Raw genomic sequence first — 15,361 nt, forward strand, 5'->3', positions numbered from 1 at the left:
GCAGCATCACTATCGCCATCTGCTTGCATCTTATGCTTTCACGCGTTCACTTTGAGTTAATCTTAATTATGGCAACACTGTATCATAAGATGGTTTAGTTTAACTTTACCCAGCTATGAACCATGCATAGATCTGTTGAGTCTTTTTGAGACGCCTGACCTAACAGATAACAAAAGCGCATATTTGACTAACGAAACATCCTTCAGTGGAGCTCATGGACTTACCTGGAGCATTTAACGCTACCAGCAGGACTATCCAAAAAGTCGCCAACATCGCCATCGCGCTTCACGCCTTGCGCCAAATATCCGATCTGATATCGCGATCTGCAAAGAGCGATCCGGTGATTCATGCAACTTCAGCACAATCCACTTCTGTCCACCCTTCACTATACGACAGAAAGTCAACTGTTAATAAAACTGCATTCAGTGCAACGTCTGCAGAAGAGTTTAGTACAGCCAGGAATCGAGATCAAATCCAAAGCCCGAATGCAAGATGCTCATCGACTCTCGCTGATTCTGCAGATGAAAAGTCTGCTCGACGAGGCGGATGAGAAGCAGAAGTTCAGCGATCCCGCATCCCAAGCGATGAATCCAGTGCGGCTGCTCAACCCCCTCAAAACAGAAGCTTAATAACAGTGCCCTGAATAACGGGGCGTTTAACGCATCCGATCCGTTTGCTCCACAATACAAGTATGTATAATAAGGTTCTTCTGTACTTTTTTTTGCGCAGTAGTAAACAGAATATGTCCTAGAAGTCCCAACGGTCCGGTCTGTTCCCTCAGTTTGGGAGTCTGGGGATTATCAGATTATTTTTGTTGGGTGCTGAAGATGTATCAACGGATGTGAAATCCGTTCCAAGTAATTTTCCCCCCCGAGAAAACAGACTAATTCTCCAGAATATGGCAACAATTCCGTGGTTTGGCGCACTTCGGGCACTGCTGCCACAACCTGAACTGTTCTAGTGTAGCTGATACAAGCGCGAGCAGAGATCCGAATCAGGGTGACGTCAGAAAAGGGCGGGCTTACACTATCTTGAAGCGCGAGTAGGAGGATTTAGTCCATTGTTGCCATGTCCGCTTATAATAAGCGGCTCTGTGCTTGTTTTAGCTTGTAAGTATGAACAATGGTGGTCTACAATATTTGTGTATTATTTCAACAACACAGTCAGGTTTCTGAGGGTTGCTGGTACACAAACAGCAGCTATCAAATATACCCACTGACTGTTTTAGCCAAACTGTATGTGACGTCTTTATTAAGCAACCTTTAGTTTGTTTCCCCTGTTGTCACATTTTTATGGGTGTTCACACTGACAGTAACTTTAAGAGACCAAGCAACTTACTGGACATCATTCATATTCAGTGAGCGTTGCCGGTTTCCGCTGATGCGATTGACAGGGCAGAAGCAAAACTTTATATAACTAAGCAGCAACATGATGGACAAATACCAGTAAGAGTGCAATGTCCCGCTGCAATGGTCTGATACAGGATAGCATGGCAAAGCAGAAAGGCCTAGCCTACTAGAAACTAAATTAGTCACTGTCATCGTGAACGGGGCTTTCCAATCCCTCTCTTACAAATGCATAGATTATTTCATGCAATACAAAACATAAAAGAAATAAAGCAATTCTCAATGAGCCATAATATTTGGGAGGCGGGGACTGTAGGCTACTTACTATAGTAAACTCAGACTATGTGTTTTCTCGATTGAGATCTGGCAACGCTGATTAGTCGCCATTGCGCAAAATTGACTCTGAGGGGAGGATTAAATTCGCAGACATGCTGAAAAATATATGCGTAAAGAGATCTTCTGCATGATAAACCGGAAGATATCATCATGAAATTATCATTTGTGAGGTAAAATGTTGATAAGAACAATTTATTTTATCTCCCGAATGACTATTTTATTTTGTTTTCCATTTAGCCAAATAGTGACACTCAAGACTTGACTCAACTTTAAGAGACTTTGCGGTCATAACGTTGAGGTTTGAAGTCAGCGCTTTGCTCCACTCTCCGTGTCAATTAATATTTATTTAATCTAACTGTATCATTTGTTAACAGTCGTAACTCTTCCTATTTCATAAATCTATGTCAGGTTGGACAGTCAGTGTGACAAAATATGAGGTGACTGAGGAGGTGGAAGTAGTAAAATACTTCCCTCTGCTGGTCACCCTCTCATGAGTTCCTCTGGGTAAACCAGACAGGGCATTAGACAGCAGTGTGGGAGTTTACCGTTACCGAAATCCTCCTCTTTCCAGAACTACAGCATAAATTTACCTCACGTGAAGACTAGTAACTTCTCATTGAAATCAATCAATTCAGTGTTGCCAGATCTCGCAAGAAAATAAACATCCTGGTCTGAAACACAATAAGCACATAGCAAATTTCTGATAAGAAAAAAAATAAATAAATACAAAAATAAATATTTAAGTATTTATTTATTTATTTACATTTATTTTCCAGCATTTTTTGCTGAATAGATTATTTTTTTCTTAAAATATAATTTTTATTTTCAGTTTTACATGGGAGTTTGCGTCTCCAATGTAGATAACATGTCAAATATATTACTATATCAAGGTCAGTGGCCAAGGTCAGATATTAAGTTAATGTTATTATTATATATATATATATATATATATATATATATATATATATATATATATATATATATATATATATATATATATATATATATATATTTTTTTTTTTTTTTTTTTTTTTTTTTTTTTTTTTTTGCCTGAAACCTTTTAATTAGAAGTTCTCCTTGACCTGTCTGGGACCTATCCAGCTCTTTATTTTTATATTATTCATTGTTTCTTTGTTACTATCGTGTGTAAATAGTGTAAAGCAGTGCTGCCCACTGATAGCTGCACAAATATATCTATAGCAGTATAAATGATGCATCAAAATATCTACCAGCTGACACAATTCTACCATTGTACGGTATATATATCATCATACCACCCAGTCTTGGCGCCACAGTCACAGTAATCTTGAAATGAAAAAAGTGCTAGTAACAGATGCCATTTTCATGTGATGAATTAAAAAAAAAAGTGCTTAAAATATGGTGACGATATTGAACTCCGTATTTAATTTAAATGCACGCACAAAATCCAGTTTCCCATGCACCGTGGGTGGGAGTTTCTCTCAACAATTTACAAATTGGGATGAATGATTTTATTCATCAAAACATCCATCCTGAAGTGTTGATGGAACAACACTGTTTATTTTGTAGGATCTGGTGTGTTTTTTTTTTTTTTTTTTTTTACTCATAGAAGAAAATGAGAGCCCCAAAACAACCAGATCTTCATGCTCTGTCCAGGGAAACAGACAAACCTTAAAAAAAAAAAAAAAAAACATTTGCCCCTTGAAACAAACACATGACATACCCATTGCATGAGAGTTCAACCCTTTACTGTTTGTTTCTACAATAAACAGACACTCTGTTTTTCCTCCATTTTCTTTGCCACAAATACAAATGTGCTAGTTTAGACACACTCAAACATGCAGTTTAGCCATCCATTGTGTAGCTGTGTGAGATTGTATGTACACACATTACTAAACATCACGCCCATGGGAAATGAAAAACAATCACAAATACACAATATTTATTACAGTTTGTTCCACCACAATATCAGCAATCACAGCTGTGCACTGAACGATTTTCAGCAGCAGAATGGGATCACATGCACATTTGAGTCTCTTAAATCATCTAATGGGTACTGAACAGGCCACCTTGTCAATATTGTGTGCAACGATGTATATGTGTCAGAATTACAGAAGCTCTACACTCCGATAAACCTCATTTATTAGAATCAACACTAATGACCATGCTATTGGATATTACTCAACTCATGACTGGTTTAATGATTATAGAGCAAGGCTATATGCAAATATGCATACTTCCCCACTATATAGCGAAAAACGGTATGTTAAAAGATCAGTATGCCTGAATTCACAGTAGGCGAAATAAATGATGACTACTTCCGCCAAGATTACAAAGTGCACATCTAATGGACACTCTATCCCATGAGGCCATGGGAGAGGAGTTGATATTAGGTCACTATATAGAACAATTTTTTATTGTCACTAAGTATTCAAAATAATACAATTTCAGGAAAAAATGAGACTAGAACTCAGCAATGAATGACAAATCTGTTTTTGCAAGATTGAGTGAATTGCAAAGAAGAAAATTGCTTTTATTACTAATATTAAATGCTTTTTTGCACTATCCCGTTTATATTTAGAATCCAATGACAGTGTTTCATCCAACAAACAACCTAAAAGCACTGCAAGGATAACACTGCAGACTTCACATGCAGTGCTTCGAGTCATTTTGCGTGTCCCAAGAGCAGAATGATGTATGGTGTATCTGGACTGTGTCAGGATCTGAGCGATTTCCAGGAAGTTAGAGAATAAAAGAATGTGTTTCCACTTTGGATGTCACCATTAAATTGATTTCTCTGGGACACAGCAACAGTGTTAGGACGTGTTTATCATGACCAACAATGCTGTGTTGTAGATATGCAGCTCAGGCAGCAGTTGAAACCCAATACATATGCCTGAATTTGTAATTGACATACAATACCAACAATATGATACACAGGATCAGAAGTCCAAGCAGAGGAAACATGCCTGTCGTTGAGAAGAGCTGTGTTACATTCTTGTTCCTACATCGCTCATATTTCAAATGAGACAACATGCACTATTAATAAACGGATATTTACAAATAATATTAGGCTACATGTTCTATAATTTTAATAATATTTTAAGGGCAGTTTAACATGGCCATTTCCTGGCTTTTCAACCAGCCCTGTCTCACTGTTTATGCATTGGTATTAGTATGTAACGTTTACAGGTACAAAAACATACTTTGGTTAGTTTTTTTGTATTGCCTTGTGTATAATACCCAATACTTGTCCGGGGCTCCTTTAGCACAAATGACAGCATCAGTGAGGTGTGGCATGGAAGCGAAAAAGGAGTAAAAGTAGTCCAAACAATTTAAGATTGTTGAATAAAATTTTGGATTTATGTTTCTCACAAAACAATTACATGTATTCTGAAGATTTTGATTACAGTGCACATATAAATTGGATTATTTTTAAGATCATATAAAATAGATAATTTTATTTTGCATTTTCTGTCACAGCATATTGAGAAAACATTTGCTACAGAAATGTTATTAATTTTAAAGGAATTATTTTTTTTTTTGTGATTTTAGTTTATTAGGAGTTTGCCCCAGAGTTAGATAAGTCCATACATACCTTTTTCATTTCTGTGCGTTCTGTAAGTGTTATTTGACGCACCCACCGCTAGCCTAGCTTAGCACAAAGACTGGATGTGAATGGATAATGCTAGCATAGTAATCCCAATAAGTGACAAAATATGCAAACATTTTCCTATTTACATGTTGTGATCTGTATAGTCACAGCGTGTACAAATAACAAGGCTATATGAGACAGAGACCATTTTTAATCGTATAAATACTGGGAACTATATTCTCACTAGGCGTAGGAGCACAGCTTATGTTACTTGGGCGGAGTGGCTACTTGGGCGGAGTGATTAGCGCAGCACCCGAGACGCGCCGTGGTGAGGAGCAGAGAGTTCGCTCAGAGTTGGAGTAATAGAGTCAGCAATTACTAGATAGTACATTTATAGTGTACAGTCATGGGTGTTCGCTGTATTGTAAAGAGCTGCGACAATAAACAGGGGAGACTAGGTAATACTATGATGTTTCATAGAATTCCAACCAAAAACGCTGACCTGATGAATCGATGGCTACTTGTTCTGGGTTTAGTTCCAAACACACCTGTAAACACCATCACGAAGTATTTCGTTTGCTCTGAACATTTTACTGTAGACGACTATTTTGAAAAAAAATGCAAGTTGCCACACGGACCATGAAACGTGTGCTAAAGGATACAGCCATCCCATCGATAATAAAGACAGGACAAATTGGATCACCTGTTGCTGCGGTAAGTGTTCCGTTATATTTTGAGATGACTAACATTAGCCATACTGTAACAGTGCCATGCTAATGTAATATAACCTTAGTAGTGACACTATTACGTGAATAGGGGCTCCGTGTATCCCCTTTATTGTTATTATTGTGTTGTTGTGAACACACTGTATCGCTCAATAACAAATGAGCGGCGCTAAATGTAACTCTCAGGACTAATACATTCAACTTGCTAATGAATTGGAGGGGGATGGGCAGTTTTCTTTTTTGAGAAAATGTTTGTGAAATAGTAGGCTGACGTTACTGTCTGTGGGTTCATTGTGCAAAAACTATTTGCCTTTTGCTATTACTTTCCCCATATTCTTGGCTATTGTAATGCAATTATCTAACATTACTGTATTATATGCTGTTGAATATATTTGGTCAGCTGTAATAAATTGCATTTCAAATATATCAATTCCTGTAATAATTCTTTATACATTTTCTGTGATAATTATTAATCAGGATGAGATGAGTGTTCTACAGCACTTTGTAACTCCTCGTCTGTGTATCCTGGCTCAAAACTATATGGTTCTGGATCTTGGTTTGATACACAGTAAAATTACTCTGAGTCTGACAATTCCTCAAAGTCATCCATGATCACGAGTCACGTCTAGCTAGTTAGTCACGTTTGTTTTGTTTACGGAACCATCAACAGCGCATCTCGTGTGCTGCGCTAATCACTCCGCCCAAGTAGCCACTCCGCCCAAGTAACGTTAGCTGTGCTCCTACGCCTAGTGAGAATATAGTTCCCAGTATTTATACGATTAAAAATGGTCTCTGTCTCATATAGCCTTGTTATTTGTACAAGCTGTGACTATACAGATCACAACATGTAAATAGGAAAATGTTTGCATTATTTTGTCAGTTATTGGGATTACTATGCTAGCATTATCCATTCACATCCAGTCTTTGTGCTAAGCTAGGCTAGCGGTGGGTGCGTCAAATAACACTTACAGAACGCACAGAAATGAAAAAGGTATGTATGGACTTATCTAACTCTGGGGGATACTGTGAATAAGCTAAAGTCCCAAAAAGTCGGAGTGTTCCTTTAAGATTTTTAATTGTAATCTGGTTTGAAATGTCCAATTAAGTAAATAAGTCAAATGCATTAAACAAATGCCATTAAAAAGAATCTCAGTTATCACAAATTCAAAAGTATCAAGTGATTAATTCCATGAATTCAGTCTTCAGAAATAAGGATTCTTAAATGTGTACATCTTAAAATATATATATATATATATTTATACAGTACATAATTATGTAACATTTTAGATGTTGTCAGTTGTACTTTCCCACAATTGGTCTGAATATCTCGCTGCTGCACAGTGCTATATCTTGTCTATCGGCATTTTATCAATTTCCTCTTTGCACCACGGTGGTTTTTTCACCGCATAAGAAAATCGACTTGTAGTGTGAGAACATGAGAGTTGGAAGCCATTTGTTAATACATCAGCATGACGTTTTATAGTCTATGCAGAAGTAAGTACATTTACATGTGGTAGAAACAAATTGTATTAGTGAGATCACATTGTTTTGACCCCAGGGGCATAGGCAGCGGAGGACCTGACGGGCACAGGCCCACCCACTCTGATGAAAGGCCCCCCACCCCCAGTTTATTATACACATATAATATTTGTTGAATAATTATTGTTTAATCTATTTTAACACAACTAGAGATCTATAATAACATCTCAAATAAATAAAATGTGTTTTTGCATAATGAGTAAGACTTTCAGTTCCGCATGAACCGGTTCATTCTAGGAAGCCGGGAAACACTACTTTCAGGCCGATTATGAATGTCATTTGAGCTCGGTCAGTGTTTTAAGTCAGTGTTCAAAGTCTTAAGACTAAAGTCTGGTGTGCGGTGTCTAAAGAATTTAAGACCAGCTGTTGGCAGTCGTCCTCACTATTTATTTATTTATTTATTTATTTATTTATTTTTATATATATATATCATTTTTTTGTGACTGACGCTGGTGAATAACTGCATCTGTTTCCTAATTTGTAGGCCTATTATTTTAAATAACGAATTAACAAAATGAAAAAGAAAACCACAAACATGACATTTCTGAATAAAATAATTTTATACACTAGTTATATCTAATTTGGTATTTTTGATTAACATAGGCCTGTTACATTCTTCTTTTTAGCCTATTAGGCATATTATTATTATTAAGTTACATTTATTATTAAATTAATATTAGGCTACAATTAATTTGCCCCGTAATAATTTCATAGCGCATCACCGCATGAGTGATGCGCTGCGAGGATAATAATGATTAGGCTATACTGAAAATGTTTTTAAAAAGGTCTTTCAAAACACTAGCCTATGTTCCGGCCACAAGAGAAATATTAAGGGAGTAAATTAAAACATTTAGCAATAGGCCTATAGGCTACCATTCAACAAATGAAGTAGATTCGTCTTTCGTCATCTCTGAGAGAATATGTGCCGTTAATGCAGCGTCAGATACCGAAAGAGCCATCAGTTTTTACTTTCACTTTCTAGTGAATCGACTGAGAGGTTCACCCATAAGCCTAACTCTTGAGAAAAGTTTGCACGTTGATTGTGTGATATCCATTGGCACGCCTTCCTGTTTTAAAACATATATTTACAATATTGCGACGTATGGTATAACCCCAACCACCACCACCCCCACCCTTGAGTTTGCGGCTGGGGGCCGCGGATTTGCGTTAAGCCACTGGACTCCGTTTATTAGTTAGCCTAGTGCCTGCTCACTTTGCCCAGGCCCGCCCAAAAATAAAATTCTGGCTACGCCACTGTTGGACCCATATAATTGAAAAGGCTGTGTCCCCCCACCCCCCTTAAGGCTTTTAAGACCACGTAAACATCATTTTAGCATGTGAGTAACAGCACAGCCCATCCTTCAACTACAGCCTCTTTGCATCTGCATCACGTCATAACAGGTTAGCAAAACGGTCAATGCTAAAACGTGCTGGACAAACCGTCTATAGTATCTTCTTCTGCTGCTGGTGGTGTTTAGAAATATTGAACATATCCCCGCATTATTACTTCACAGATAGACTAAGAAATTGAACATTACACTTGAGAACAATACTTTGTAATAAGTATAATTGACATACCTACCGTAAGTGAAATGTTATGCATGTTTTTAACATTAGAAATCTGTAGAACCTCTCTCTCTCTCTCTCTCTCTCTCTCTCTCTCTCTCTCTCTCTCCTCTCCCTCTCTCTCTCTCTCTCTCTCTCTCTCTCTCTCTCTCTCTCTCTCGTGGTGTGATTAGTTTTTCCTATGTTTGTTAGTTTTTTTGGTCTTTTAAAACTTCCTTCATTGACCTTGAGCTGGAATGGCAATAAATACATAAAACTCATGTTTTATTATACGTTCACCACTATGAAGTAGTTTGTGCTTTGCAAAGGGTTTGGAAGAAAACAGAACTGGATCACATTTAAAGACTTAAAAACTGGAGGCTTGGTGAATCTCACACAATACAGTCAATAGGAAAAATGCACAGATAATCTACAGTGGCATTTTTTAAACTGCTTGTAGAATACAAAAGGAAAAAAAAAAAAGTATTGGTGAGCACAACTTGCATTTACAAAGCAGCACCTGCACAGTCTGATTCACATATAATTAGAATCTTGAATGATTCGTTCAAATAGACACAATCTTACGTTACCAGTCTGAATCAGTTTTAAGTGCCATTCTCTTTGTTTTTCTGCTGTCAGAACAAACAAATCTAACATTATACACTAACTGTTGACATCAGCATTCTGTAGACTTCTATATATTTTTATTCCTTCTCTCTGTGGAACATGCATTATTTTATGTTTTAACAAACAGCAGGCAAGACATGCATGTAGATGACTTGTTCAATTGTTATGCATCTGATGATCACCACTGTAATTTTCTTCAACAATAACTAGTTTGATGTCAACGGGCTCTAACATGTACATTTATTTATTTTTATTTACTTTTAAGAAAGAAAAAAATGAAGATGTAAACAAATGCTGTCCATTGAACAATTGTCACTGGATCCCACTGAAGCTTACCCATATTAAGACAACAGTATTAAGGAAACATGCCAACTGCTTATTAATTAAACTTGAATATGTGTACAAGTACACAAAAACCATATTCCGTGTTGGTCTGACTATTAGTCAGTGCCATCTGCCCGCTCAACCACCCACCATCTGGGATGCATTTGCCTTTCCGTCCGTGATATCACTTCATTGGGTGTTTATTAGTACTGCTGCTCATGCAGCTCCCCACAGTTGGGACTCTGTAGGGGGGAAACTCACGCAACTGTCGGGTCAATGCTTTGACATTCTCCTGTGATTACAGGTGAGACAACAGACAGCACGTCAGCCCCGCTTTGTCAGCTAATACAGACCCACTGACAGAAGCTTTGAGTGCTCAGTTAAAAGTATAATAATATTTGACAAGTAACTACATTCAAAATAAATGCAAAGATTATGCAAGCACTGCATATTTATTATTTATTTGCATATCCAGTGATGCACTTTAAAAAAAAAAAGAAAAGAAAAAGGTGTAGGATTACTTTGGAACAATTTTCACTCAGAAATTGCTAGCACTTTTTACAAATAATTACAAAGAAATATGTAACACTGAATTAAACATGACTTTTTGAAGTAGAAAGATTTACATAGTATTTTGTTGTAAAACGTATTCTAGTAATCTTTGTTTTATTTACAACTTTGAAAATTATTTTATATATATATATATATATATATAAACACTTTGAAATCAATCCACTCCAAATTTAATCTCATATCTGATACATGCTAAAATTAAGTGACACTAGATGTTACATTTGTTTAAGATTGCCTGATTATGTTCTTTTCTTCATTACTGGCTCATTGTGCCCTGAGCCTTGAATTGCTAGTGCCCTTCAAAGCCTGAGACTGTCAAAGAAAGCTGAGCTCCATGGCCCTTCGGGTATGTCATGCATAAAGCGTTAGGGCCCTCTAGCAAATACCGACCTAGGGCACCCTAGCCCTGAAGCACATACTTCAAAAACTTGGCCCTTAACATGAGGCCTCTCAGAGAGTAAAAGGTGAGCTAAAAACCAGGGCCCAGAGGCCCCTCCACACAATATTTTAAAAATATTTTTTGGAGGAAGCTTTTGGAGGAAGACGTTGAGGAGAAGACCTTTGGGTCTGGATATTTAGTTGTTCGCAACACCAACAGAACTGACTCTTAAGTTGCTCTGTCTGTTTTCAGTGTAGCCAACCAATCCTGTTACGTCGACAACTACAACTCCAACATGTATGATAGCTAGATGGCTATGTAGAAATTCTGAAAATATACAGTATTTGTCATATCTGTTAAAAAAAAATTAAAAAATTAAAAAAATAAGGATTTTAGGCAAAGCTGGTTTTCTAATATATTGGGCATTAACAGTGCCAAAAAACATGCATGTTTTATTTTCATTTGAATGTCATTTTTTTAGTTTAGCGAGAAGTGATTAGACTAGGCCAAAGAGCACTCCCAGACCCTTGACTGGATATCAAAAGGTGACATTTAAGGGCCCAACATACTCCCTGTAAAATTCTTTTTCATTCTTCATTTAGGGGTAGAAAGAAATTAGAAATACCTGAGCAGCTGTAGCCTATACTGTTAGCAAACATCCCAGAAGAAATTATTCGGCGACGAATTTCATGTCAAAGAAAGTGGAGCCTAGAGCACACCTAGTGGTAGTTCGAAGGTCAAAATGGAGCAAACATTTTTGGAAACTTCACTTTGGCAAGCTGTTTCAAACTCTTGAAACTAACTCCAAATAAACTTCACTTTGGCCTGATTTTGTTCAAAATTACATCACACCAATTCATTATTAAATTTCTCCAAGTATATCACTTGACAAGCTTCAAAGATGAGCACCTAAGCCCAGAGATCATGGTTCTACATGGCCCTTGAACACACGTCTTTGGAGACCATTCATGCAATCACAGAGAACGATAGGACCACCCATCTACATGGTAGAAGACCAAATAAAAAGCATAAATCCATCTGTCAAAATACCTGTACACACTCCTAAAATTTAAATACAGTACATTGATACTATGTGGCCCATGTTTTTGTGTTTGGTCTGGGTTTATATTTTGTTCAGTTCAAAATTACTGCCTCCGATTAATTAATTTTGGCTTTGTTCTTGTAAAGCCCAATCTGTTTCTGCAGCTAACAAACACTCCGACTTCCTGCTGTATGCATGAATATTAATGAAAATGCAGAAAAAAAAGTCCTAAAATAGCTGATTTAAAAGCAAGAGCCCTTGTACAAGGCCAGTAATTCTGTGCGAAACCTGTTTGCTTAGACATCTTTATGAGACTAGAATGGTCAAAGCCCAGAACGACCAATTTAAAATCTAACCCTGACTTTACCCTTAGGCTGAACTTTCATTTCCTTATTTCAAAAGGATGCATTGTTAACATTCTATTCTTGTCACCACTCATTGGCTACTACTTATGTTTCATAATTTATGTATCAGCTGTGTTATCTATCACCATTGGAGAGGAATACTGCATCGTGGAATGAGAGGATGACCAAGCAGGTTTCAATGGGTAACGGTATCTGTTTATTCTAATTGCAACTTTATTTTTCATAATTGCAAATTAATTTGTCTTAATTGTGACATTATATCACACAATGTGAATGTATTTGTTATTTTATGCATTTGTACTGTTAATTGACTTTTGTTCTTTAAAAGTGTGCTCACATTAGTTAAAATTCACAGGTAAAAATGGTCCATTGTCTGTTGTCAATAGAGTATCAGTGTATAAAGAACGGCTCAAACTAATGTCGCTTGTGGAAATTTCTTCACCCTTCAAATCGCACAGATTTATAATGGAATGACTGTATTTTGCCCATATTTTTGCTACAGTAAATGTGACAGGTGAACATGATGGCAATATTTCCAAATACGAATAACCCTTCCATACATCCCAAAAAAGCTCAATTAAAGAGAGAAGACAAAGAAGAAGAAGAAGAAGAAGAAGAAGAAGAAGAAGAAGAAGAAGAAGAAAGAAAGGAAAGAAAGAGGCTTTCCCAGCTTTCTCAGTATTTGTACATGAACACATTTTTGTATCTTTGTATAACACCCAGTATGGATATACTGATAGCATCTTAAATATGAAAGTATTTATGTATGCAGTATTTAATATTTTGCATTAATATGGACAGTATACTGGATACAGTTGACAAAAAGAGCTGAAGAGAAAATGAAATAAAGAAGGACCCCAGTGCTGTGTATGTGTATGTACCTTGGAAAAGTACTGATTAATTTTCTTTCTTTTTAAACTACAGTCATGGCCAAAAATATTGGCCCTCTTGGTAAATATTATCAAAAAAGGTTGTAAAAATTCATCTGCATTGTTAATCCTTTTGGTCTTTTATTTTAAAAAAATCACAAAAATGTATCCTTTCATTGGATAATAAGATTTTAAAGTGGGGGGAAATATCATTATGAAATAAATGTTTTTCTCTAATACACATTGGCCACAATTAATGGCCCCCTTTTATTCAATACTTTTTGAAACCTCCATTTGCCAGTTTAACAGGTCTAAATTTTCTCCTTTAATGCCTGATGAGGTTAGAGAACACCTGACAAGAGATCAGAGACCATTCCTTCATCCAGAATTACTCCAGACCCTTTAGATTCCCAGCTCCATGTTGGTGCTTCTCCTCTTCAGTTCACTCCTCTCATTTTCCGTAGGGTTCAGGTCAGAGGACTGGAATGGCTATAGCAGAAGCTTGGTTTTGAGCTCAGTGACCCATTTCTGTGTTGTTTTTGGGGTTTGTGTGATTGTACGGTTGGAAGATCCAAACATGGCCCATTATAAGATTTCTAACAGAGTCAGTCACTTACTGATTTTTTATCTGTTGGTATTTGATAGAATCCATGATGCCATGTGCCAAGTCATGGCTGATAACTGAATATGCTGGAGTTTGTTTTTGAATGAGCTAGGAGAATTTTTCTTGTAACCCTCCCAAACAACGTGTTGATGTAGGTTCTGTTTGACAATTTTTTTTAAAGGTTTTCTGAACCAGAGACTCAACTATTTTCTGCAATTCTCCAGCTGTGACCCTTGGAGAGTCTTTAGTTACTCAAACTCTCCTTCTCATCGCACATTAGGACGATATAGACACACGTCCTCTTTCAGGCAGTTTTTGTAACATTTTCTGTTGGTTGGAAATTCTTAATTATTGCCCTGATGGTGGAAATGGGTATTTCACTGCTCTAGCTCTTTTCTTAAAGCCACTTCACCAATTTGTGAAGCTCACTTATCTTTTGCTGCACATCAGAAATATATTCTTTGGTTTTTCTCATTGTGATGGATGATTAAGCGAATTTGGCCTTTGTTTTCCCTTCTCTTTATATTTTAGTGAAACAGGAAGCCAGAGCTGGATGATTTCATGTTTGTAATCATGCTGGAGTGCTCAAAATTAATTGTGAATATGAATTGGAATATACTTCAGAGATGTTTTACTCATAAGAATTTATAGGGGTGCCAATAATTGTGACCAACGAGTATTTGAGAAAGAAACATTCATTTCATAATGATATTTCCCCTACATTTTAAATTCTTATTATCCAATGAAAGGGTACATTTTTGTGAATTTTTTAAATAAAAGACCAAAAGGATTAACAATGCAGATGAATTTTCACAGCCTTTTTTGATCATATTTACCAAGGGGGCCAATATTTTTGGCCACGACTGTACATTCATTCATCCACCCATTTTCCATACCACTATCTTCTCCAGGGTTGCAGTGGGCTGGAGCCTATTTTTAAACTACATTTATAATAATAATAATAATAATAATAATAATAATAATAATAATAATAATAATAATAATAAATATGCTATTTATAAAAGCTTGAATACAATTAATTTTATTTAATAATTCTAATTTGGATAAGAGTTTTAACAGAAGTCTTCAGAAGTCTGACGGTGTTAGCTCAAGAGACAGCCTTAAATCATCCCATATGGTAAATAACTGAACATGGCTGGACATGGATAAACAAGCCATTAGGGAATCATCTGGGCTAAAGCTCATCCTTTTTCATGTGTGTTAAAAAGTGAGCAGCACATTATCATGCATGAACATCTTTTTATTTTTTGTACATTTACTTTTTTCAAATTGAAAATTGTTTTAAAGTAAACATCATTTTTATATTAAAAGTGTGTACATATAATGGCACATTCTACATATATACTGCATATATTATCATATTTTGCCCTAGTAATCATTGAGAGGCTGTCCAGTTTATGTTAATACTGTTCACAAACTGCCTTACAGTCTTCAGATTTATTGCTCCAAAATGTATTCCCTCCTTCTGACCTTGCTGGTCCATTAACGTGAG

General features: G+C 36.4%; 1 protein-coding gene across 4 annotated transcripts in view; it reads right to left on the reverse strand.

The window, feature by feature from the left end:
• The window catches only part of nectin1b (nectin cell adhesion molecule 1b), a 216,995-nt gene extending 215,997 nt beyond the window's left edge, over nt 1-998 (reverse strand). For 2 of the 4 annotated variants that reach the window (XM_042743597.1, XM_042743596.1), the window contains exon 1: nt 225-997. In XM_042743597.1, coding sequence (XP_042599531.1) covers nt 225-279 — 55 coding nt within the window. In that variant the 5' untranslated portion in view covers nt 280-997. Of the gene's footprint in view, nt 1-224 lie in introns of all 4 variants that reach the window. The other 2 variants (XM_042743594.1, XM_042743595.1) reach the window with 2 other exon arrangements.
• Between the last annotated feature and the right edge of the window lie 14,363 nt (nt 999-15,361).

The sequence above is a fragment of the Cyprinus carpio genome, chromosome B18 (assembly GCF_018340385.1).
Source record: "Cyprinus carpio isolate SPL01 chromosome B18, ASM1834038v1, whole genome shotgun sequence".
Classification (NCBI taxonomy): domain Eukaryota; kingdom Metazoa; phylum Chordata; class Actinopteri; order Cypriniformes; family Cyprinidae; genus Cyprinus; species Cyprinus carpio.